The following is a 24,380-nucleotide window of genomic DNA, read 5'->3' as shown; positions in this document are numbered from 1 at the left end:
CTTACTTTCCATATATGTAATTTCCCCACCTTAACATGAGATACTAATAATTTCTGGCTCCCGGTGCTGGAGCATGAGTGTGGATGCCTGCAGCCCCAGCCAGGCCAGCAGCCCTCCTCGCCGCCATCGGGGAGCCGCTGGGAGGCACGGGCTGCCCTGGAGGTTGGTCCTGGCTCATGTCTCCTTGACGTGCATTTTTCAAGGCGATAGTTAACTTTTTGTATTTCTTTGTGCATAAAATGTTTGTTCATCTCTTAGGTAGCTAGAAAGCTAGTGAGATAACGACAAAGCTTAGTTGTAGTTCATATCCTCTGTCACCTGCCATCTCCTCCATGTTTCTAGACACGAGTTGCCTGTGCCATTTCCCAGTTCTAGGGTGTTGATAGGATTACGATATTGAGATTACAGTTATCCCAACAACAACAAAAAGTTAAAATCCAAACAAACAGACTCACTGAGTTAGTGTCCCCCAGGCAGCGTGCAAACATCTCTAGATTTTATACTCAGTTCTCAGCAGTTTTCTGAAATTGGACTTCAGGTAACAGTGACTCCCCGAGAAGTAAAGGGCTTTTCTGTACAGGAGACGGTGGCCCGCAGGAGCACTTCCTGTGTGAGGACATGTCCCCTGACCCAGGAGGCAGGCGCATTGGCTCAAGGAGCCCAGAACCTGGCGGGTGTAGGCCGTGGTGGTGTGGCGATCAGGCTGGTGAAGGGCCTTCTGGGAAAAATTCAGAATATATCGTCATTTTGAATAACATTTATGATGTGGCGCTTGCTTTGTCCCCCAAGGATTCAAAAGGATCAGGGATCAAAGTATCACCATGCTAATAAAAAATGCAGAATGTAACGGGATTAGGGAACTTGTTCCTAATTTCATTTAGATTTACGTTTATTTTGCCTTGCCATTCATTACCTTTTCCCCTTTTAAATCAGAAATGCCTCGTACTGTGACCAGATGGCCCTGGACCTCAGGGTGCTGGAGAACACAGACGCTTCGCTGCCGGCCGTCTCCTACCCGCAGGTGCTCACCGTTGCGGCCTCGGGCTCCTTAGTCTGCCCTGAACTGAGTGAATTCACCCAGAACAAAACTGACCTGAAGATTCAGTGGTACAAGGTACCTTTCCAACAAGTGGTGTTGAATTACTGTGCACTTTCCTGCCACGGGAAAGAGATAAAAGGCCTTAATTAGAAAGGACCATGGTCAATATGCTCTATTGATCCTTATGTGGCTCATTCTTGAGTGATGATTTGAGGATATGAAATGAATCCCGTGTAAATAACAGCTGAAAAAGACAGCTCTCCACTCTATTTGTCTGTTAAAATTCAGAAAACAATTGTTGGTTAATTTAACAACTCATGCACAACTTTTGGTGAAAGGAGTAAGTACAAACACACCTCCTTCTCTTGCCTGGCCGAGTAAACATTGCCGTCAGCTCCTGGTAGGCGGGCCAGGCACGGGCAACGCAGCCGCAGGCCACACGGAGGCGCCGCCTGTTTCTGCAAGAGAAGCTAGTCCTCACGTGTTTAAACGGCTAAAAAATGTAAAAGAATCGCACTCTCTTATGACATGTGAGTAACAGGGCTCCGGCTCTCGTGCGTCGGTAACGCTGTGCTGGGACCAGCCACCTTTCCCCTTGCAGCGGGAGAGCTGGGTATGGTCCAAGGCCATGCACACTGTGGGCCTCACACACGATCTGGCCCTCACAGAAACAGCGCTGATACAGACTGTAGACGGATACTGGAAAGTACAGTTACTTGTTTAATCGTGGACAGAAATTGGCCCTTTAATCAAGAATTAGGTCCATTTAAAAACGTATGTGGCAATGAGACAAGTATATATTACACGATGTACTCACATGTTTACTGAAGCACTGCTTCTAAGAAGATACTGGAAACAAGAAAATGCTCGCCATGAGGGACTGGTTAAACTAATTTCATCGCATAGGAACAGTGGACTATCATACGTATTTACAAAACATAGAAGAAAAAATACAATACTGCTATAGTTTAAAGGCTTTAAATGACAGGTTATATTTCCTAGTTATGTAAAAATATGGTTTAATATATTTAAAAATATGGAGGAATATACATTGAAACAACAATGATGTTTTGAGGATAAAGGATTCACTTTCTATTTTTATAAGTCAGTGTTACATTATGTTTTTATGTTTTACTGCTTTGCTAATTGCAAAGGCATTAAAGGTATTTCCAGAGGGCAAGAGAAAAAGAAGTTAGGGACTTTCATTTTTGAAATACACGTGTTACTCCTCAATCTATAAAAACCTGATTTTATAGTATAATCTCAATCAACAATATCTATAATTTTGTCATAATTATTAAAATGTGGCTTTTTAGAAAAAAATGGGTTAGCCAGTTGACTGGTATTACAACTTCAAGATATATGTATATTATATCAGTGAACGCTGCACACGTAAACGATGTTCTGGAAGTAGAAGGAAGTAGCAGCCCCTATGAAATCGGCGCCCAATTAGGGACTGGATTCTTTTCTGTTTAGGAAGAGTCAACAGGACAGGTAAGAGGCCGTGCCTGCGGAGGAAAGAGCACGGGCCGGCGTCCCCCGCTCTGGGTTAGAGCCCTGTGTGTTTCCATTTGGCTGTTGTGCAGCCGTGGCCTGCTGATTTCCCCTGACGCCTGCTCCCTCTGCGAAGCGGCCGCGAGCCCGAGGTGGAGCACCGTGCATGAGGCCCTCGCGTGGGGCTGACAGACGCATGGAGCCCAGCAGCGGTCAGACGGGATGTCCTGGGGTGCTCAGTGATCTTCCTGCCCTTCCTCAATGCTGACTGCTCCTGGGCACGTGCCATGCACAGTTCTGTTCTAAACTCGTTGCCATGCAACAACAAAGCGGAAACGATGAATTCCTCTACTTTACAGATTAGAGAACAGAGATACACAAATGTCAGACTTGCCCAAGGGCACACAGCAGAGCGATGGTGAAGCCAAACCCTCAGCCAGGAGCTCCACGCCCACTGCTGGCGGGCAGCCCCGTGGTCGGAGCCGTGGGAGAACTGTGCTGGGCTTGTTCATATTTGTCCTCACGTTAGGAACAATAATCTCGCCTTTTAATTAAATAGATCGAGAGGAACAAACTCTTCCAGCTATGTCTGTGTTCCCATTCGGTAAGGAGCTGAAATGACGCATTTGAGCAGAGCACGATTTCAAGCTCCGGGCTTGGCACGTGCGCCCTTGAGGACAGTTTGTGCTCATCAGCGAGCTCCCAGCTCCTGTTCAGCCGCTTCTGTGTTGTTGGCGGCCTTGCTCTTCCGCAGGAGCCACACTATCTTTTGTCCCTATGAAAGGTGTGGCCTCGTTTCTCACATTTAGTTTTTCTTACTATTTTTTCCACTTCTCTACCGACTCCTAATATTGAATTAATTTGTAAAGTAATTACAGCAACATCATCTCTTCTGAACACTGCTTTCCCAGTCGCAGTGATCATAGAGCAGGACTCTTTCCTGGGGACCCCCAAGGCCCAGGACAGCTGTCAGGCCAGACTGATATTTGTATTTTCAATGGTTTAGTCTGTTGAAGAAGAGAGCTTCTTCCCACCCCCTCGCAGTGCTGTAGCAAACGTGCCTTAAGCATGGTGTTTAAACAGATTCAGCAACTTTGTTTTCTATGTTAACAAATTCCCTCTCTCAAAACCAGAGGTAAAATTATGTCCAAAGTACAATATTTGCAAAGTAAATAACAAGGCCAGTCTTGGGTTGCAAATTCCACTTGGATGGGTCACACTGATCCCATTCATAGCTGTTGAGAGAAAGTTAGGACAGAGTGTAACTTTTGAAAACATTTTCCCTAAGGATTCTGTCCTCTTGGATCGAGACAGTGAGAGGTTTCTAAGTGTGAGAGGAACGACGCGCTTACTCATCCGCGATGTGTCTGTGGAGGACGCGGGCCGTTACAGCTGTGTCCTGGCCTTTGCCCACCGGGGCACGCGGTACAACGTCACGAGGAATATCAGCCTCCGTGTCCACAGTAAGTGCCGGCCATCGAGCACCTCTCTGCCTGGTTCGACCACAAGCGTGCAAAGAACAAATTAGGGCGCACCTGGGTTTCCTTGAATGTCTTTGGTGTGAAAGGAAAACACATACGTCAACTCTCTTAAAACACCAGGCTAAGCAGAGGTGTGAGGCACTGTGAAAGGTAGAAAGCAGGGATTATTTTGAGGAAGGTGAGGCCCTGGGCTCCAAGTCTGAGACTAAAAAGACCACGAGGGGGGCCCAGCAGTGGTTCCCGGGAAGATAGGGAAAGCTTGCGCCTCCTGGGCGGCCACCAACACGGCTGCTACACTCCATGTAGGACTGTCTGTAGGGCTGTCTGTAGGGCTGTCTGTTTGCTGTGTGTAGGGCTGTGTGTAGGGCTGTGTGTAGGGCTGTGTGTAGGGCTGTCTGTAGGACTGTCTGTTTGCTGTGTGTAGGACTGTCTGTAGGGCTGTCTGTTTGCTGTGTGTAGGGCTGTCTGTAGGACTGTCTGTAGGGCTGTCTGTAGGGCTGTCTGTTTGCTGTGTGTAGGGCTGTGTGTAGGGCTGTGTGTAGGGCTGTCTGTAGGACTGTCTGTTTGCTGTGTGTAGGACTGTCTGTAGGGCTGTCTGTTTGCTGTGTGTAGGGCTGTCTGTAGGACTGTCTGTAGGGCTGTCTGTAGGGCTGTCTGTTTGCTGTGTGTAGGGCTGTCTGTAGGACTGTCTGTAGGGCTGTCTGCTGTGTGTAGGGCTGTCTGTAGGGCTGTCTGTTTGCTGTGTGTAGGACTGTCTGTAGGACTGTCTGTAGGGCTGTCTGTAGGGCTGTCTGTTTGCTGTGTGTAGGACTGTCTGTAGGGCTGTGTGTAGGGCTGTCTGTAGGGCTGTCTGTTTGCTGTGTGTAGGGCTGTCTGTAGGACTGTCTGTAGGGCTGTCTGTAGGGCTGTCTGTTTGCTGTGTGTAGGACTGTCTGTAGGACTGTCTGTAGGGCTGTCTGTAGGGCTGTCTGTAGGGCTGTCTGTTTGCTGTGTGTAGGGCTGTCTGTAGGACTGTCTGTAGGGCTGTGTGTAGGGCTGTCTGTAGGGCTGTCTGTTTGCTGTGTGTAGGACTGTCTGTAGGGCTGTGTGTAGGGCTGTCTGTAGGGCTGTCTGTTTGCTGTGTGTAGGGCTGTCTGTAGGACTGTCTGTAGGGCTGTCTGTTTGCTGTGTGTAGGGCTGTCTGTAGGACTGTCTGTAGGGCTGTGTGTAGGGCTGTCTGTAGGACTGTCTGTAGGTGTTGCTACTAGGATTTATTGGGTGTTTCTGCTGGAAGGCCAGGCAGTGGCACACCCAGTGGGAACTGCCCCTGGCGTGCTCCCCGAGGCAGGTCTAGCTGCCTGTGAAAGCAGGATTTCAGACAGTGAGTGTTCCTGTGGGTTTACATGAACTCTGCTGGGGAAGTGCTGTGAGCAGGATTGGTCAGTGTTTACTATTTGTTCAACAGTGAGCCAACCCCCCAGGCTGGACACCCAGGATGGCGCTGGGGTACATGGCACTCACGTCCTGGAAAACAGGCTGCGTCCTTTGTTTTACATGCAGAATAGCTGCTCAACTGGAGCCTTTTGAGGGCATTTCAGGGAGCTTGGGGGTATATTAAGGTTGGATGATTGGCCTATGAGGGGAAAAGATTAACCTTTTTCCACAGAACCCAGAGATACAGTTTCATTGTCTCCCATGAAAACAGGTCACTAGATTATGTCTTTACTGTCCTGTGAGGGTGCCTGCATCTCCACTCAGTCCCTGGGGACAGGAAGCGGATGCTCAGGGCCGCCCTGCTCCTGTGCTGCGCAGGGACACCAGGGGGCGCCAACCCCCTGTTCACCTGCAGCCCATGGGAGGTCTCTGCCTCTGGGAGGAGGGCACAGCCACCCCCTGGGCACAGGGCAGACAGGCCACACCTGGCCCATCCCGGCCTCTGGATCCGGAGGTGGGGGGGTGGGCTGGGATCTGAGCAGTGTGTTTCACAGCCCCGCCCCGGAGATGCTGTGCGACCCAAGTTAGACGCAGGGTGCATCAGGGCCCCAGCTGTCTGCCCGCCCCGCCTCCCCGCGCCCTGCGGTGTGTGTGTGTGTGTGTGTGTGTGTGTGTGTGTGTGTGTGTGTGTGCAGGGGGGACGGTGCGGTCGGGCCTTCCGGTGCTCTCCAGGGAAGAAGCCGGGATGGAGCGAGTGGGGCGGGATGGGCCGGTTGCCCACCCCAAGCTGACCTTTTCGCCCCGTTCAGGTGACCAGTTTTCCTCAAGCTGCCGGGAGTCCTGCCTCTTGGGGAGCTGGGCTCTGACTCATCGGAGACCACCTTTGCCCCCAAAGGCATTATCTCCTCAGGAAGCCCCCGTGGGCAGCGTGAGCTCCCCACGCGGCTCAGCGTCACACGGCCCTGCCTCTTCCTCCCCAGAGGGCTTCAGGGCTCCGCGGGAGCGGGTGGGCCGGTGCAGGCCGGAGACATTTAGGCGAATGGACTCTGGGCAGACCTATCCTGGGGACAGTGTGCGCGTTGCTGTCAGGGTTTATTCAGAGAAAGGATTCGTCCAGGAAGCCGGAGAGGGGAATGGCCAGTGTTTGCCCAGAAGGAAGGCTGTGAGGGGATGTGCGCGGGGCTCCCTCCAGTCGCCTCTCTCTCGGAAAGACACGGCCACACTGGGAGAGCGGGCCCCTGGCTAGGCCACGGCCTGACCCGCTGGACGAAGCCCTAACTGACCTTTCTGCGTCCGTCGCAGGGAAAGAAGTGGAGACGGTGCCCGTGATGCTGTCCCCGCACCAGACCATCTCGGCCTCCCTGGGTAAGGCCTGGGGCCCGGCCGCCTGCGGCCCCCGCTCTGGGCCCGGCCGCACCTGCGCCTGCCCCTGGTGTGCAGCACACGGGGGTGTGTGTGTGTGTGTGTGTGTGTGTGTGTGTGTGTGTGTGCTGGGAGCGTCTGGCACCCAGGATGAGAGGCTGAAATAACAAATGTGAGGGCAACTCTCGTGCCAGTGTGATTAGAAACGGCTTGTTTAAAACAGGCGGACTGTGCTTCATGAAAACCGCACGTAAGAGGATCTAAACTGAACACGTGGGGCATTTGGGCAGCAGTTGTAGTGGGGGGGGGTGACACCCTCCCAGACCAGGACCTGCCCTCGAAACCAGTCACGCCACTGACAGCTCTGCTCACATCCCCTAGGGCCCCATCTGTACAAGGAGGCTGACCGGCCCCTGCGCCCCCTCGTGGACCGTTTCTTGTGGCCAGAATTGCTGGCCAGCTGGTGGGGTGATGGCAATGATGGGCAGGATGGTCCCTTTTGCACCCCCTTTGGCACAGAGCGTCTGGGCCAGCCCTCACTTCCTTATTGAAGAACAGTGTGTCCAGTGGGGCTCCCACGAGGTCTTACTGCTTATTTCTCCCATTTCCGGCAGGAAAAGCTGTGGGGGTCACGGTGGCTTGAGAAAGGCCAGGCTGGGGCTCGGCCGCCTGTGTCCGAGGCCGGCCGTTCTGTGTTGGTTTCTGTACAGCATTTGTAGGCTATGCTCGTTCTTTAAACTCTGGCCTCTCCTCTCCTCTCCTCTCCTCTCCTCTCCTCTCCTCTCTTCCCCTCCCCTCCCCTCCCCTCCCCTCCCCTCCCCTCCCCTCCCCTCCCCTCCCCTCCCCTCCCCCCTCTCCTCCCCTCCCCCCTCTCCTCCCCTCCCCTCCCCTCCCCTCCTCTCCCCTCCTCTTCTCTTCTCTCTCTCTTTCAATCTCTCCCTCCCTCCCTCCCTCCCTCTCAACTTCTTGTGTAGGTTGGGCTTATATTTAACACGGTTACTGGGGGCCTGGGAGAGCTGTGGTCCCCCCCCCCAAGCTTCCTGCCCTTCTGGGAGGGCTGAGGGCGTCTCAAGGGCTCTGGGCTGAGGAGTCTTGGGTCCCCTGGGGAGGAGGGGGGAGAAAGGCTGCGTGAGGCCTGAGGGGGCCTAGCGCCCACGAGGGAAAAGCAAACGGGAAGGACGTGTCCCCAGTTCTCTCCTTTGGCAACTGAAACGTGACTGGCAGCGAGCGGCAGGCCAGTGAGCGCAGGGCCAGCGCACAGGCACCTCCTGTAACGGCTGGGGGGCTGTTCCTCCTGCACGGGGTCCCGGGAAGCGGGAGAGGGACGGCGAGGCAGGGAAGGGCCGTGTCCACTGGATCGGGGCCCAGCCGCGTGGGCGGGAGCGAAGGCGGCTCGCAGGAGCCGGAGGCCTTGGGCAGCACCTGCCTCGGGTGTCTCGGCGAGGCCGGGGAGGGACCGGAGACACTGGGTAACCACCGGCGCTGTGCCGTGAAGGGACTCTTCCAGGGAGCGTTTCCTTCTAAGAAAGGAGTTGGCTGGTGTTGGCACGGGAGGGTCCCGCTCGGATCTGCGGTGCGAGAGGAGCGGGGCTCACCCTGCGTCCGGGGGCTTCTCACGTGTCTGCGTGTCCGCTGTCCACAGGCTCGAGGCTGACGGTCCCGTGCAAGGTGTTCCTGGGAGGCGGCGCGCACTCGACCACCCTGCTGTGGTGGATGGCCAACGCCACTGGCATCGACGCCGCCTACCAGGCCGGCCGCGTGCGCGAGGGGCCGCGCCTGTGAGTGGGAGAGGCGAGCGAGCTTCGTGAGCCCTCCATCAGCTTCTCTCATTTTCAAAGAGACAATGCTATATCCAACCTCTCAACAGGGCACACATGCTATACTAAAGAGAATTTTGCTAGTATGAACCGTTGGATTTTTAGAATTTTAGAAATTGAGTTTGCTCAGAATGACCATCTGTTCTTGAGAAGCAAACTTTCTACATAAGAGCTGAGTTGCAGCCAACTGCTTGTCACTGAGGTTGCATTTTCTAGCTGTTTAATCAAATGCTTGTTTCTTGATTTTTACAATTAAAAATACTTGGAGTTAATATATGTCTATTCCCCATTCTGCAACCTGAGTGTCAAACATTTTCACGAGCCCTTAACAAATTCTGAAACTTAGCCACAGCACCCGAGAGCCCTGTGTCCCAGGGCTAAGGGAGGCTAATATTCAAAGTGAGAAAGAGTTCTGTTCTCAGAAGCAGTCACCTCGGAAAGGGGTTTCTCCCTTTGAAAGTAGAACAATCAGATCTTGTAAATAGGAACCTTTATGTGAGGGAGGGAGACCATGTGGTGTTCCAGTTATAAAGCAATAGGGTCAGTCCCTGAAAGCAGCCTGAACTTCCCATTGCCCAATTTTTAAAAGACCTATCAAAAAGGTCTTTCTGGGTGCAATTGAGCGGATAAAACAATGTGTGGTTAGCACAATTGTTTGCAAGTCCTCATTGCGAAACTAACATTCCTCCGCTCTGACCTTGAGTTTCCAGAGTGAGAGCTGGCAGTGGAGACGAGAGGAGGGGACACTGCTGAAAACTGGATTTCTGGAAACTCCCTGCCCTTCAATATGCAAATGAGTTGTTGGTGATACAGTCAAGTTTCCCAAAATGAGACATGTCTAGCTCCACTCCTAGCTCCTTGTTCATGGAGGGCCACAAAAGATGAAATTCCCATTATTCAAAATAAGCTGGCTCCCGTGATCTCTCCTTGTAACCAGTGTCCTGTCACAGTGACCAGCATCGCCACATCGTCAGTGTCACTCCTACCTTCAGAAGCCACTTAGAAACCCTCCCAAATTAGTAACAAATACTAGTAGAATGGCCAGTGCTCCTAACTGTCTTAACCTTGAAATCAGTGCAGGCACCGTGGGCCCTTCTTGGGCATGTTTGGGTGTCTGTGTGTAAGGCCAGCCTGACCTGACCGCCCACCTGAGCAAACACCTTCTCACGCAGGGAATACTCAGAAAACAACGCGAACTACATTGAAGTGCCCCTGATTTTTGATCCAGTCATCAGAGAGGATCTGACCACGGATTTTAAATGTGTTGTGCACAACACACTGAGTTTCCAGATGCTGCATACCACAGTCAAAGAAGGTACGTGTTCCGGGCGCCCGGACAGGAAGCGTGTGGAATGTCCTCTGGGTGCTGGGCAAGGCTGCCAGTTCTCCAGAATCACTCAGCAAGTCCCTTGGGCTTCCTGTTAGTTGAGCAAATCTCTAATATTGGAACAAGGGTAGGAAGTTTCCAGGAATTAGAACAAATCTCTAATATTTTACAATTTCTTCTGTAGGGCGGAGGCTGGCTTTAGGAGATTATAGTCAAATAAAAATGTAAATAGCAAGCAGATTTTTGGAAAAGAGATAAAATGGTTCTGTGATGAACCCTAGGAAACCTGTGTCCTCTTGTGGATCTGCGTGGCGCAGCAGGACCAGCTGTCCCTTGTGACCCCTTGAGGAGGGGGTACGTTCTTCACCCCCAAGCTGAGAAACCTTACCCCAAGGGCCAGGACTGGTAGATCCCGGGGCTCGAGGCCGCGTTAGGGTTAAAGTCATCAGTGAATAGGAAATAGAGTGAAAGGCAAATCAACCCAGTGCCCGCTTAAGGACATTCTAAAAGAAGAGAGGAAACCCTGCCTTCTTAGTTTAGCTGAGCAGGAAGGAGACGGCCCGGGGCTCTGTCGGCAGCCCTGGAAGATGACGAGGGACCGGCCAGAGTTGGCCTGAGCTGTGAGGTCATCACCACACCTCTGGGCATGTGCGGGGACACAGCCGCTCCCGGCCCCGCCCAGGGCAGTGCAGACAGACTGTCCTGGGAAAGCTGAGGGCTGGGCCAGGTCTCAGGGCCGAGAAGACATCCCCACACAACCCTTTCCAAAAGGAAAGCCACCAGCCTTGCTCACGGAGCCGCTTGGTGACATACAGGTCCCTGGGCTCCCCAGGCACCCCGGGGAGGGCCGAGAGGGGCACCTGCGCAGCCCCTTCATACTGAGGTGTATGCAAAAGCTGAAGCCCAGCTCATGTCCACAGGGGCTGGGGGCTGTTTAGACTTGGAAATGGAGGTCCCACAGAGAGCGGAGCCCACTGCCGGGGCTCAGATTCGTGACCCAAAGGAACTGTGCTTGTCCAGCCCGATGGTGGGACCTCTAACCATTCTGTAATGAGAGCCGTGTCCTCTTGCTGGGCTGGCCATGCCTGACCGCAGGGACACACAGGTGCCTTCGAATGGCCGCTCAGCAGATGGAAGCCTCACTCACTTAAAGCTTTGTTGGGTTTTAGGGCCTAAGAATCGCCTGGAGAAAATAGTCTGAAATTGTGTTGGCTGCTGGATGCCTAGACAGACTATGGTAGACAGCATGACAGACACACGTGGAATTCTGGCCTCTTCGTCACTGTGTCTGACAGCACTCACGTTCTTGTGTTTCCTCGTTGACTTTTCTTCACAGTCTCTTCCTATGTTTTCATAACACACGGAAGCCAGGGAGCTGCATCCAAGCAATGATCTCCACCCCTAGACTTCTTTTTTCGCAGCTTGTTTCCTTTCCTCTGCGACTGTATTGAATCCTCATGACATCCATGCTCACTGGGAAAGGGCAGAGCTAACCCGGCCTCGTCTCGGTTGCGAGCTGAGGCCCACCCGCGCGACAGCTCGCTGCGCACTGCCCAGTGGGGGGCCCGAGGCAGACCCTCGCTCTGCCGCTTCTCCCGGATGAAGTGCTGCTCCCTTTGCTGGTTTCCATGATGCCACAGAGGCTGCCCTCCAACGCCCCTGGTCCTGTTGCCCGACACACACTCTGAAGCTCAGTGCGCATTTATGGGAGGACCCACCCCCAGTGGCTCTCTGCCCCCAGACCCGCACGCACTGTCCTATCTGGTGAGAACGTTTGACCCTGACCTGACCTTTCTTCCCGCAGCCGCCACGTTCTCCTGGGGGATTGCGCTGGCCCCCCTTTCGCTGGTCTTCTTGGTTTTGGGGGGAATATGGATGCGCAGACGGCACAGACACAGAACTGGAAAAGCATACGGCCTGACGACGTTGAAGACTGGTCATCAAGATGTTTAATCCTATTCAAGTAAAATAAAGGCAGTACAATGACTCACATACAAATGGAAGTCTGACTGACGCAGCGGCTCTGTCTGTGTGCAGGGCCTTGCGCCTTTCCGTAGGTGCGCCTCCCGGGGCTGTAGAAAGGACCGCGTTCATGTAAAGTCTATTACATGAAACTGAATGCAGGAGCTGTGTGGGTCAGGTGAGGCCTCTGTCACGCGGGACCCACTTAAAAGAGTGAGGTACCCTTAGACCTGAAAAGCATTAAAAATGTCAAAATGAGTTTGAAATTCATTTAGACATCATTTAACAAAAATCTATTAGAAGTCTCTTTGGCTCTGCTCTCTGGGAGATGTCGCACATACAAAGACAGTTAAGCAAGTTTGCCTATTTGGGAAGATGGAACTTCATTTCGAGACTGGGAAGGATAGCTTAGACATGCTACAACACAAATTGGTCATTTTTTTTTTCAAAAGGATGATCCAAAAAAGAGCAATTAAAATAGAGTAGACTGTCAGAAAAATACATGTTAAAACACATTAGTGAACTGAGAAGTAGACCCAACCTTAAACCGAGTTCTAAAAATAAAGAGAAAGGAAGGGATTTGAGGTAAGTGCATACATTGTAGAAAAAATAATCAGAGCCTCTTATATCATATGCCAAAATATTTCCGATTAGATTGTCTTCTTTTTTTTTTAAATCCTCACACAAGAAAAGATTCCTATTGGGGTGTGTGTGTGTGTGTGTGTGTGTGTGAGAGAGAGAGAGAGAGAGAGAGGCATCGATGTGTGAGAGAGAAACTTTGATGGCTGCCTCCCATATGTGCCCTGATCAGGGATTGAACCTGAAACTTTTTGGTGTACAGGATGGCACTCCAACCAACTGAGCCACCGGTCCCGGGCCAGTGAGATTATTTTTAAAAATCAAATTGCAGGAAAATTAGCATGACTCACGCCTTCACTCGTTCAAGTCTGTTCCGAGGTGACCTTCCCAGAGGCCCTTCTAAATGGCACCTCTTTACACCCCCTTCCCCCTCACTCTGCTCTATGTCGTAGCTCTTATCCTCACCAGACCTTTTATTATATGCTTGCTTGCTTAATTCCTGTCTGCTCTCCCCAGCGGAATGAGGGCTCCATGAGGGGCAGAGGTGCTGCTTGGGCCATGGCTGTGTCCCCAGCACCTGGAGTCATGCCTGTCACGTGCTGTAGGACGATGAAGACAGGACACCTCCTCTTGGGCTCACCCCCAGTAAAAGAATCGCCAGAGTGAAGGCTGGCAGGCTTGATGGTGCTACAATTTCTGTTGACAAAATAATAAAAACAAAAGGCAAAGAAAATTGTCAGCCAAATTCAAGGAATTAAGACTATAGCATATAGAGTTATTCACACTTTAAAGAAAAGCATCATAATCCTAATAACGAAAGAACACGAGTAAGAAACATGCAGGAGAAACACACATGGAAGAGCCATGGATGTGACCTGTTCGGCAGTAACCAGACCGTGGGTGAAAGCAGCCCTGGTGCGAAGCACGCACGCAGTCACTCTCACCCCCTGTGGTCACGTCTCATTCGGTCCTGGGGAGTGAAAAGGCAATCTGTGCCACGCCATGGGGTGCGGGGCCCAGCTTGCACCTCTTGCAAGAGCCGGTGTGGCTGGCATTTCTCCCAAATCTGTTCAGGGATAGGATGTGGGAGGCGTAAAATCGGCCAAGGTGGGAGTACTCGCACCGTAGAAACTGGCCAATGCACAGGTCAGCTCTCCCTCACGTAAGGAGGGAGGAGAGAATAGAAGGGATGGAGAGGCCTTTGGCGTTGAACTAGGAGTTAAAACTGGGCGGGAGGGGGAAACACCTCCAGAAGGAACCATAGGTGAGGACATTCAGGCAGTAGGTCTGGTGCTTCCGCCCTTCCTGGATCTGCTGGCTCAGGTCGGGGCCTCGTGGCTTTACCCCTCTCCCTTCCTGGACTCCTCCTCCAGTGCTCTTCGGAGTTCCCCAACTTCAGATTTTGTCAGCTTCAGCGACGACCCAGAAAACAAGCTGATGCAGCCGGACGAGAACAGCCAGTGGCTTCCTAGACGCCTGACTGCACCCCTAGCGTTTCCTGCCGCCCCGCTCGCAAGGGCAGGTCATGCTGCTTGGCGGCGTGGAGACGCCGGGGAATCTGGACATTGGAACTGTGATCGTATCGGGGGCACATGAGATGTCGGGTGGCTACATTTGGAAAGCAGAGCTCTCTTTCTAAGAGGCACGTGGAAATATTTATGGCTGATGGCTGAGATTCACTTCAGAATCATCCAGTGCTGGCGGGAGTGTCGATGAAATAAGGTGGCCAGGTGTCAACACTGATGATGAGTGCAGGCCTCCCTGGGCCATCCTCTTTATTTTTGAACATGTTTAAAATGTTCCATAATACACAGGGGAACGCGAACATAGAAAGAAACCAAATACCCACCAGACAAGAGAAGGGGTACGTGAACTGAGGTGGAATAGCACAGCGGAGTCTGGTCCAGTGGTGAGAATGAACAGACTAAGCCACATGCAATACCAGGCAGATCTTAGAGGTATATTCCTACATAGGCAGGAAGCCCCGGAACATTTATTTACAGCATGACACTCTTTTATATCAAGTGACAAACAACTGACTCTAAACTCTCTCACTCCCTTTATGCATGTACACATGTTTAACACACACATGCATAACACATATACACGCACATGCACACATGTACATCTATACACATGTGTGCACATGTAAAACATCTACACACGTGTGCAGGTACATTTATACACACATATGCATGTACAACATATATACTAGTATGCACACACATTTACATGTATAACATATACACATACACAGATTTACATGTACTGTATACATACACGTGACTATATATGTCTATCGAAGAGCACAAATGATAAAACTACACTTAACTCTATATAGATGTGTGTGTATATTTAAAGGTCACATGTATGACTTGAAGTGTGTAAACTGTCTATGTTTCAACAAAGCAGGAGAGTGAGAAGCACAGGTTCAGGCAGTGAGCGCAGCCAGTGGCAGGTGGGGCAGGATGGTGTGGGTTAAGAAGATACAAGTTTCATCAAGGTCTAGATCTCAGGTTGGCCTGTGGCTTATTATTGCTGATCATCAAACAGATTAAGAAACAGGCCACGCAAGGACCAATGAAAAGTGCGTGTCTCGAACCAAGAATTCTGACGAATCAAATTCTGCACACTGGAGTCCTCTCAAACACACAGACAGACATGCTGGGGTCCAACCCCAGCAGGTCCAGGGGCCCCCAAAGGTGTGGACGGAGTTGGCGAAGAAGGAATGACACAGAGACAGCGTTCAGTTGATCAGCAGCCTAGCCAGGATCTCCAGCCAAGTTCTGGTCTGGATCTCTAGCGAAGTTCTGGTTAGGATCTCCAGCCAGGTTCTGTGTCCATTTTCTCTTGCTAGGTTCTCCAGCCATGTTCCCTCGCTAGGTTCTCCAGCCAGGTTCTGTCCAGGTTCTCCAGCCAGGTTCTGTAGCCATGTTCCCTCTCTAGGTTCTCCAACCAGGTTCTGTCCAGGTTCTCCAACCAGGTTCAGTCACCAGGTTCTAGTCAGGTTCTCTTGCCATGCTCTATCCAGGTTCTGTAGCCAGGTTCTGTCTCTAGGTTCTTCAGCCAGGTTCTCTCACTAGGTTCTGTCTCTAGGTTCTGTGGCCAGTTTCTGTCCAGGATCTTTTGCCATGTTCTCTCCAGCGAAGTTCTGTCTCTAGGTTCTGTGTAGGTTCTGTGTCTAGGTTCTGTGTGTAGGTTCTGTGTGTAGGTTCTGTCTCTTGTTGTCTTGTTACATCTGTATTTATACCAGTTGATTCAATCCTATCAATCTCTATTCCAAAGGTTAGGGCGTTTCTTATCTCCATTCCAGGGAGTAAAGATTATGTAGCTTAAGCATGATTGTTCGTAGTTAAAGGGGTTTTATTCCCTCCCTAACTTCAGGGGAAAATCCCTACCTGGCGAAACAACCTTTCTCAGAGAGGAGACCTTGGTTAAAACACATAGTGCCAAGAAGGTGAGCAAACATATTAAGAACAGTATGCCATATATGCCAGGTCCTTTGAAACAGCAAGGATGGACCGGCTCCCGGCAGGCGGCTTCTCCCGCCGCCGCGCCCAGCTCGGTGTGGGTGCCATTGGGCCAGCTCTCTGAGCTCACACGGCACAGACTGGGGGGTGTGGGCAGTGGGTGGCAGTCTCGCTGCAGCAGGGCTGGCAGGAAACCCAGCAATCAGACAGCACCTCCCCACCACGCAGAGGCGCAGTGCCGCCAGACCAAATGAGCACTGTCCCCCACAGAGGGCACTGTCCTGGGGGGTCCAGAGGACAAACAGTCCAGCTGCCGCCCTGGGCTACAGCCTGGGTCCCCCGTGGAGCTAGGAGCCTCCCTGTACACGCACCTCTCCTCCTCCGTGGCCCACAGGTCAGGCAGACACGCACGGGTGCAGCCCAGCGGCAGGAACCGCCTCCCCGTGTTCCTCAGGAGAAGCCAAGTGAAGCGAACGCAGCCTCTGCCCAGGAGCCTGTGGGGGTGGGGGCGGCTGCTCCGCCAGGGACAGCCCTGCACAGTCCGTCCGCAGGCGGCCTCAGGCTCAGGAGCCCCCAGTCAGCCGGGCCAGCGGGGAGGAAGCCTTCCATGTGGGAGGGAAAAGCGAGAGTGAAGAGGAGGAAACCAACATTTAAGCATCTACAATGGGAAAATTGGATGTTTTACTCAATTTAATCCTCAAAAAAATGCATCAGGTGAATACTGTGACCCACATGCCTGAGATGAGGAAACGGAGGCTCGCTCAGTGGGAACGTCACGTCATGGGGAGTGTGGCTTCGATGTGCACAGCACAGGCCCTCCAGTGCCAGGCCCAGAACCCCGCTGCAGAGCAGCTGGTCCTGCTGGGAGGAGGCCTGGAAGGGGGAGGGGAGGGAGCAGAGCAACGGCTGCTGTGGGGTGGGGTGGGGGGGGTTGGGGTGGTGCAGCCTGGCTGCTGAGGCCCAGCTCCGGGGGGTCTGGAATCTGTGAGAGCACAAGAGGGGCTCTAATGGGGCCTCTGCAGGGGACTAAGCACGGAAACGGGGCCCAGGCGTTCCTCTCCCCTGCAGGACTCCCCACGTTTGTTCTCTTGGCCTGCAGCAGCGGAGAGATGGAGAGGGGCAGCCCCGCCCCCCAACACGCGCACACACACACACACACACACGCGCGCGCGCACGCACACACATGCACACACACGTGCACGTGCATGCACACACATGCACACACACATGCGTGTCTGGCGGCAGGCAGTGTGGATTAGCCCCCAGAGGACCCAGTGTGGGAATTAAATGAGATGCAAAGCCATGCTGTCCTCAGGGTTGAAAATTCACCCTACTTCCTGTCCCACGTGACTGTTTGAAGATGTAAATCTTATTATTACTCAGGTGCGTGAGGCCAACAGGTCAGGAGGCCACTGTCACTGAAGAGATGGTTTGTCACTCACAGTTCCCAGGAGAAGCTGCCCCTGGGGAAGCCCCGGTGGCTGGGAGGCAGTGGGGGGGGGCGAGGGGAGGAGGAGCAGGGGGGTGGGGAGCGTGACCTTGATTGTGGTTTCCAGGCAGGAAGGGACAGGTAGGGAAGAGGCTCAGGTGGGCGAGTGTGGATGATTTCACAGGCTGGGGCACAGGGGCAGGTGGAGGGCGGCGGGGAGTGTGGGGTCCCAGGTGGAGGTGGCTGAGGGTGGGCTCGGATCGGCTTTGCCTTTGAGAAGCTTGTTCTAAGCCAGGGGTGGGCAAACTTTTTGACTTGAGGGCCACAATGGGTTCTTAAACTGGACCGGAGGGCCGGAACCAAAGCATGGATGGAGTGTTTGTGTGAACTAATATAAATTCAAAGTAAACATCACTACATAAAAGGGTACGGTCTTTTTTTTTTTTAGTTTTATTCATTTTAAACGGGCCAGATCCGGCCCGCGGGCCGTAGTTTGCCCACGGCTGTTCTAGGCACTGACCCTCCAGAGTCAGCAAGGCCCGGTGCCAAAATGCCAGGAACACCTGGCGAACGCAGTCATGCCCAGCCTGCCTGATAAGCTCATCCTCGTTCTGCAAGTAAACGGCCCAAAGTAAGGCCAGCAGAGGAGGGATGTGCCTTACTCGACTTTTCCAGGAGAATCTCAAATGCTCTTTATCAAGCACTGCCCTGTGGCCAAGCAGCCACCACACAGCTGCCTGTCCGTCCGTCCGTCCGTCCTTCCGTCCGCAGTGAGGTTAGCGCTGCATGTCAATGCGAAAGCAGTTACCTCGCGCCCTGAGCCCTGCAATATCCAAAACATGTGAAAGAACACTCTGTAGTCCGCAGTGGTTTAAACTCCTTCCCATTACCAGAAATGTTTCTAAGGAAACATTCAAGTTTAAAGATTAAATTTTCTGCCCTTGTAAGTTCAAGTATTAAAAAAAAAAACCCCTCAAAATGTTAAAGTTAAGTCTGAATTTTCTCCTCCACAATTCCTTCCTGCTCAGTCCCGGAGAGAGGCTTTCTGTCAGGAGAGGGGCTGGTCTGCCCCTCACACGCCCCTTTAAAAAGTCCCAGGTGTTAATACAGGTGCTCACAGCGCTGCTCCGAACCGGGCCACACGCCATTCCCTGGCTCTGGAGCGACTGGCCAGGCCAGTGTTGCCCCGAAAACCTGCACAAAGGTTGGCAGTGCCACAGCAGAGTCTCAGGGGCGGAGGGAGGTGGGGCCGCAGAGGCTGCTGGATGTCAGAGTGCAGACCCAGCCCTGCAGCACCAGCACCCCCAGGGCGCCCTGGGTGAGGGTTCAGACGCATCTGAATAGAAGGAAACGCCAGGAGAGGGAAACAAGTACCTTTTAAAAATGAGCACTTTCTGGTTATTTGTAGCAGTTGTCCTGCAACTTCTGTAACTGTCCCATTCTTCATCAAGAATTTATTCCTGGGATAGAGAACAGGTGGGTAGGGGGCTCCGGTCAAAGTCTGAGTATCACTGGGCTGTCTCCACGGAGGCCAAACCCAGAAAGCAGGACAGGCCTCCGCCCAAGCCTTCGCTTCTGGTGTGATCTGGTCTCACTGTCTGCCAAGGATATTTGTACAAAAGCCAAATTGTCCAGCAGCTGTTCAAAGCCATGCAAAAAGAGGAGGTCCTTACACCCTGGGACATAGTAAGTGACCAGTAAGCGAATGGATGAATGACTTATGCACTGAAAAGATGGGATTGACTTTCCTGCAACTGACGTTCCTCATGCTTTCCTTCCTCTTCAAACCCTACTTATACTTTAGGGTTCTATTCAAATGCCTCTTCTGGAACCAGCATGTGGGCTCAGCTGCCTGCCACGATGAAAGCCAAACTCATGAGGCAGGGGTGGTGCAATAGGAAAGGGAGGATGGCAGACTCCTATCTCGAAGGTCATCTCATCTTTCTGCTCGAGTTGTGGTTTTTATGGGGATAGGGAGGGAAAGGTTTTTTTATACCCAATTACCTTGCTAGTGCTCAGTGTACAGAGGCTCGGTGCACTCGTCTTTCTAGCTTTTGGTGTGCTTGGTATAAAAACCTCCCCTTGCACCATCTTGGCCAATGGGTGAAACTCCCCGGTGCTCCTTGACTGCCTACAGGGGGTAAGGTAGGACCTGCCATCAGGAAGCCTGGAGACGCTACAGCCCTCAGCCCACCTCCTGATGGTGCTGCACATCCCAGGGAGCTGGTGGGAGTCCATGGGGGCACCCCAAGATACCAACACACCCTTAGCCTCTGTGCACTCCCTGCATGGTCCACCTCTCTGACGTGGCCAGTCAGGCCTGAGCTCTGGCTGATGGCTGCCTACAGTAAGAAACTCCCCCTTCAAAACTCTGGACCCTTGTAATCTTACAATGGTTAATGGCGGAAGGTCTCATCTCCTGTAGTTTCTTCCTGCTGGCAAGGGGCATAGTCTTACCGATCCCCAGGTTCAGAGATTCTTGCTATCTACTGAAGGAAGCAGGGGTGAAGAGTGGAGGGAAGCCTTTACGTGAGGGAAAAGGCTTGCTGACTTCTGAAGGTGGCACATGCAGAGTCTAGAAGGTGGCACTGCCGGACAAGCAAAGCTGGTAGACGGCTTCATATTTCCAGAGACAGTGCTGACGGGCTCCCACAGTGAGACTATTGTGCAGGCAAGAACCAAGTGAAGCGCCGTCATGTCTGGACTGAAAACCACTTGCTGTCCTGAGTACTGTGGCCAACAAGTTCTAAAGGTGGGGCGCCGCAGGATGAGTACCCTGCACAATGTCATTTATGATCCGGTACAAGTCACTAGTCACCAGAGTGAGGCTTTTTGGCTGGCAAATGGGGGTGTTGCAGGGAGACTGGCATGGCCAAATTAATTCCCATTTTAAGGATTTCTGCATTACTGGTTGAATTCCCTGTAAGGCTTTCTTTTTAAGCAGGTATTGTTTCTTCCATGGGATTTGTGCCCCCCCTTTTTTAGGTTAATTTTTATAAGTTGGATGTTAACCACCCTATCTGGGGTTCTGTCAGCCCAAATGGCTCAACTGACCTGCTCATAGATCTCAGGTGGGAAGCGTTTACCTCTGGGCCTTTCTGGATGTCATGTTCCAGTGGGACATGAGATAAAGGGGAAAAAGTTATTTATGCTACAATTTACAAAGTAAATCTTGACCCAACACAGAATGAGGCAGTCTCGCATGTAAAGAAAGTGTAAGTTTTTGATCCCAAAGCTGGCATTCTAGAGGTTGAAGGAATGCCTGTTTTTGTAATTGTTTGGTCATTCCAGTAACTGACAGTACAGCTGAGCTTTTCTTGATTAGTTTTGTATTCAGCACTGAGTATGTAGCTGCTGTATCTACAAGGAAGGGAACTAGATCTTCCCCCACAGTCACTTATACTGGACTCCTGTGAGGAAATAGTAATAGGTTGGGAGGTGAAGAGGGAGACCCTGGGCCTTCTTGTTCTCCATCAGATTCACCGTTTATTTCTAACATTTCTCGGCAATAGCTTCTACTCCTTTTCTTTTTCTTTTTGAGTTCTGGGCAGTCCTTTCTTCAATGGCCTTCCTCTTTGCAATAGGTACGTTGATTGGTGCTTAATGGGTCTTCCCCTTTTCCTTCGGGTTCCACTTCTCCTGGTCTCCCTGCTACTAGGAAAATAGTCATCTGGGACCAGCCTAGGCCTTCTGGGACTTGCCAAGACCCATGCTGTCCCATCTGAGTCACCAAAAACTGTAACTGAAACACAGGTTCAGCTGCCTGCTGCAAGGAAAGCCAAACGAGTGAGACAGGTGCTGGTGCAAAAGGAAAGAAGTTTATCATGTGCCCTGGCCTGGGAGGACTACGGACCCCATCTCACCGACCATCCCCTCTTCCTGCTCAAGCCTGAAGTCTCACAGAGGCGGGGAGGAGAGAGCTTTTTCCCATCCAGTTGTCTTTCTAGCTTCTGGTGCACGTGGGCCCTGTCCATTCATCTTTCTAGCTTTTGGCCCACTCAGTGTGAGAATCTCCACTGCACCGTCTTGGCCAACGGGGGAGACGCCCTGGTGCTCCATGACTGCCTACTGTAGTGGTGGGGAGAGCTGTAGGACCTGCCATCAGAAAGCCTGGGGATGCCGCAGCCCTCAGCCAGCCTCTCAGTGTTGGACCTGGCACACACATGTCCTGGGGAGCCAGTGGAGTCCGGGGTGGGGGGGAATCCCTGGGTCCCATGTGCCTGCATCCTCTGGGGAGTCCCACATGCTCCACCCCTCCAGAGCGGCCAGGCAGGCCTGAGCTCCAGCTGCTTGCTGCCTATGTAACACCTCCACTACAGAGTCTTTTCAAAATACTGGAAAAATCTCTCCCAGGCCTAATTAATTTCCACTTGGGCCTTCATTATAGCACTTAGTGCTTTTAACTTCCTATGTCACTGATCACATTTTTCTCCCTTATGAGGCTGTAGTTTGAGAGCAATTTTGGGGTCTGATATTGTCTTTATCTCTTCAAAGCATCCTGCAAAGTACCATAGGAGAAAAAGCGTGTGGTACACATGTGCAGAGGCTCTGAGGAAGACAGCTCATGCCTGAGTGGGCCCTGATGTGCCGCAGACAGGGGCCGCGGCCAACAAAGTCCAATGGAGCCCGTCAGATTCTCTCCTGGAGGCCTGGACATGCCACAGGGTCAGCCACAAGAGGGGCCGAAGTGGGTGCTTGGTACTCATGGGAGGGGCTTCTGAGAACAAACAAGGAGCTTTTCTCTGAGCTATTCTAGGATCATTTCCTCCCCCTCAGAGATCTGTGTCCTCTTTCTCAAAGGCTGAATGCTGCCTGGCTCGGCCAGCTTCACCTTTAGCCTGGAGTTCCTTTATCTCATGGTGACACCCCTCCCGCCCCCCCGCCCCCCGCCTTTTAGCTTGAGATTTAACATCTCTTTCAACAAAGTGGGGACACTACTGAAAGCTTGGTGTGAGCAGAGAATAACTTTATAAATTACTGGCATGGTTCTGAATGTTTTCAGCTCTGCAGACTTAGAATTTCCTGTTTAAATGTCTAAGAGAATATCACTGTTGGACACCGGGTACTTCCTGGCTTCTGACTAATAGAAGCTCGTAATTAATTCATTTCAGAAGTTAAGAAAAATGTTTTTAGAATAAAGTCATTTGGGAGTTCTGTCCGGCGTTGACGATACTTTTCTTGGTAAACATTCAAATCTGCCATGTCTTTCTGAGTCAGCTTTTACGCAGCAGTGTCTCTTCTGAGGAAATGCAGGAGACTTGTCTTCAAAGCCAAAAGCTGATTTCAGGAACCTCCTGGAGAGAAAGGATCCCGATGAGATATCACATGGGTGGTGCTTTTGTTTCAGCACATTTTTCTTTAAATAAAAACTTTCAGTAACACCTTTGAAATTATAATTTTTCAGGGAAGAAAATATATGAAGAGGTTGTTCTCAATATTCCTTTCTCTGTTCCCTTGTCCCCTAAATATATAGCATCTGGTGATAAGAGTGGGGGTGAGGAGGGGAGTTGGGGGACCATGAGCCTCCTGACTTCCCCATGCTCACTGACAACACTGACTCTAATATTTCTTAAATTACAAATGTTCTCCAATAGCCCAAAGCAGATTCTCTCTTTCCTCTCAGATGCATGATGCTGTGCTTGGTGAGGGTTTGGGGGAGACGCACCAACAGGTAACACAGCATTTCTTTGCTTCCCAGGAGCTTGTGGAACAAAGGTGGGCATAGGTTATACATGCTTCTCCGGCCATACCAGCTTGCGGGTGCCACTGATGCATGGACCACAAGAATGGCAACTGAAAGTCATTAGCTCCAGATCTACAGTATGCACTTGGCTGCCAGAGCAGGAAAGCAAATGCAGAGTGGTCTAAACAAAAAATTTCCCCTCATATTGCCAGGTACATACTTCATAATGCAAGGGTCAGTGACTCTTGAATGTTTGTCCTTTCTCGTGGTCACAAGATGACTGTTGGAGTGCCAGACATAGACCTACATTCATGGCAGGGAGAAGGGGAAGAGGAACCTCAGGCCTGCCTCTGCTTTATCTGGAAACCCTTCCCAGAGCTCCGACAAGTTTCTGCTATGTCTCCTTGGTAAAACCATCACATGGGCTTACCCTGGACCCAGGGGAGTCTGGGCCTAAACATGGTGCTAAATCCCTCTGTACATACCTGCAGAAAGGGTGTGGTCTCGCTGGGATGATAGTAGGGTCCATGGCAGATTAAAGGAGCTTGCACATTCTTTGCGACGTCTCCCATCGGGAAGTGGCTTTCTTGGCCAATGGAATGAGGCAGACATGACTTTCTGGGACGCCCAAGATTTGCTCTAGGAATCCCTGCAGCTTGCAGCGGGGTGGCTGGAATGGAACACTCGCTCTTAGAGTTCAGAACTACCATAGAAGGTGCCCAACTGCTCTGAAGCTGCCATGACGAAGAGGCCCGGGTAAGCATGCCAGCTGTCCTTGCTAACGTGTCAACACACTGGAGACCCACCAGACCAGGCCATCTTCCTGCCAAGTGCCAGCAGGTAAGCTCTGCTGATACCATAGGAACAGCTGAGTCACCCAGCTGCCCATATTCCTGGCCTTCAAAATTGTGAGGTAAAGTAACACAATTGTTATTTTAAGTTTCTAAGTTTTGGAGTAATGTCTTACTTAGCAGTAGACAATTAGAACACAATCACCACTTTCTGTGTCCTGTAGTCGCTGCAGTCTTCCCTTCTTAGAAGGACATGTTCCATCTTTAAATTTAGCCCAAAATGTTAGGTTCAAATTCAGTGGTTTGGACTAAGTTCTACTGTATGTACATTTAGAAATCATTGGGAAGTTTGGATATCTCCTTCTTCCTCTCTGTGATCCATGTCTGGAATTTTGGATCAAGCATCTGAAGAACTTGACCCCAGGAGGTGAAAGTACACTCCAGTGTCAGCATTGAATTTTAAGTGGTGGACATGATCTTAAGTCAATCTGTAGCCATAAGCATAGTAAGCAGTAGAAACTATACATATTGTG

At 51.6% G+C, this 24,380-nt stretch overlaps 1 protein-coding gene across 4 annotated transcripts in view; it reads left to right on the top strand.

Annotated features, from left to right (window-relative positions):
- IL1R2 (interleukin 1 receptor type 2) overlaps positions 1 to 12,161 on the top strand; it is a 34,346-nt gene extending 22,185 nt beyond the window's left edge. For 2 of the 4 annotated variants that reach the window (XM_059658870.1, XM_059658867.1), the window contains exons 4-9: positions 934 to 1,114; positions 3,822 to 3,996; positions 6,730 to 6,792; positions 8,432 to 8,567; positions 9,779 to 9,921; positions 11,738 to 12,161. In XM_059658870.1, coding sequence (XP_059514853.1) covers positions 934 to 1,114; positions 3,822 to 3,996; positions 6,730 to 6,792; positions 8,432 to 8,567; positions 9,779 to 9,921; positions 11,738 to 11,886 — 847 coding nt within the window. In that variant the 3' untranslated portion in view covers positions 11,887 to 12,161. The remainder of the gene's footprint in view (positions 1 to 933; positions 1,115 to 3,821; positions 3,997 to 6,729; positions 6,793 to 8,431; positions 8,568 to 9,778; positions 9,922 to 11,737) is intronic. The other 2 variants (XM_059658869.1, XM_059658868.1) reach the window with 2 other exon arrangements.
- Positions 12,162 to 24,380: the final 12,219 nt, after the last annotated feature.

This window comes from Myotis daubentonii, chromosome 12 (assembly GCF_963259705.1).
Source record: "Myotis daubentonii chromosome 12, mMyoDau2.1, whole genome shotgun sequence".
NCBI classification, from domain to species: domain Eukaryota; kingdom Metazoa; phylum Chordata; class Mammalia; order Chiroptera; family Vespertilionidae; genus Myotis; species Myotis daubentonii.
The sequence above is the reverse complement of the archived record's forward strand: the minus strand, read 5'-3'. Positions and strand labels throughout refer to the sequence as shown.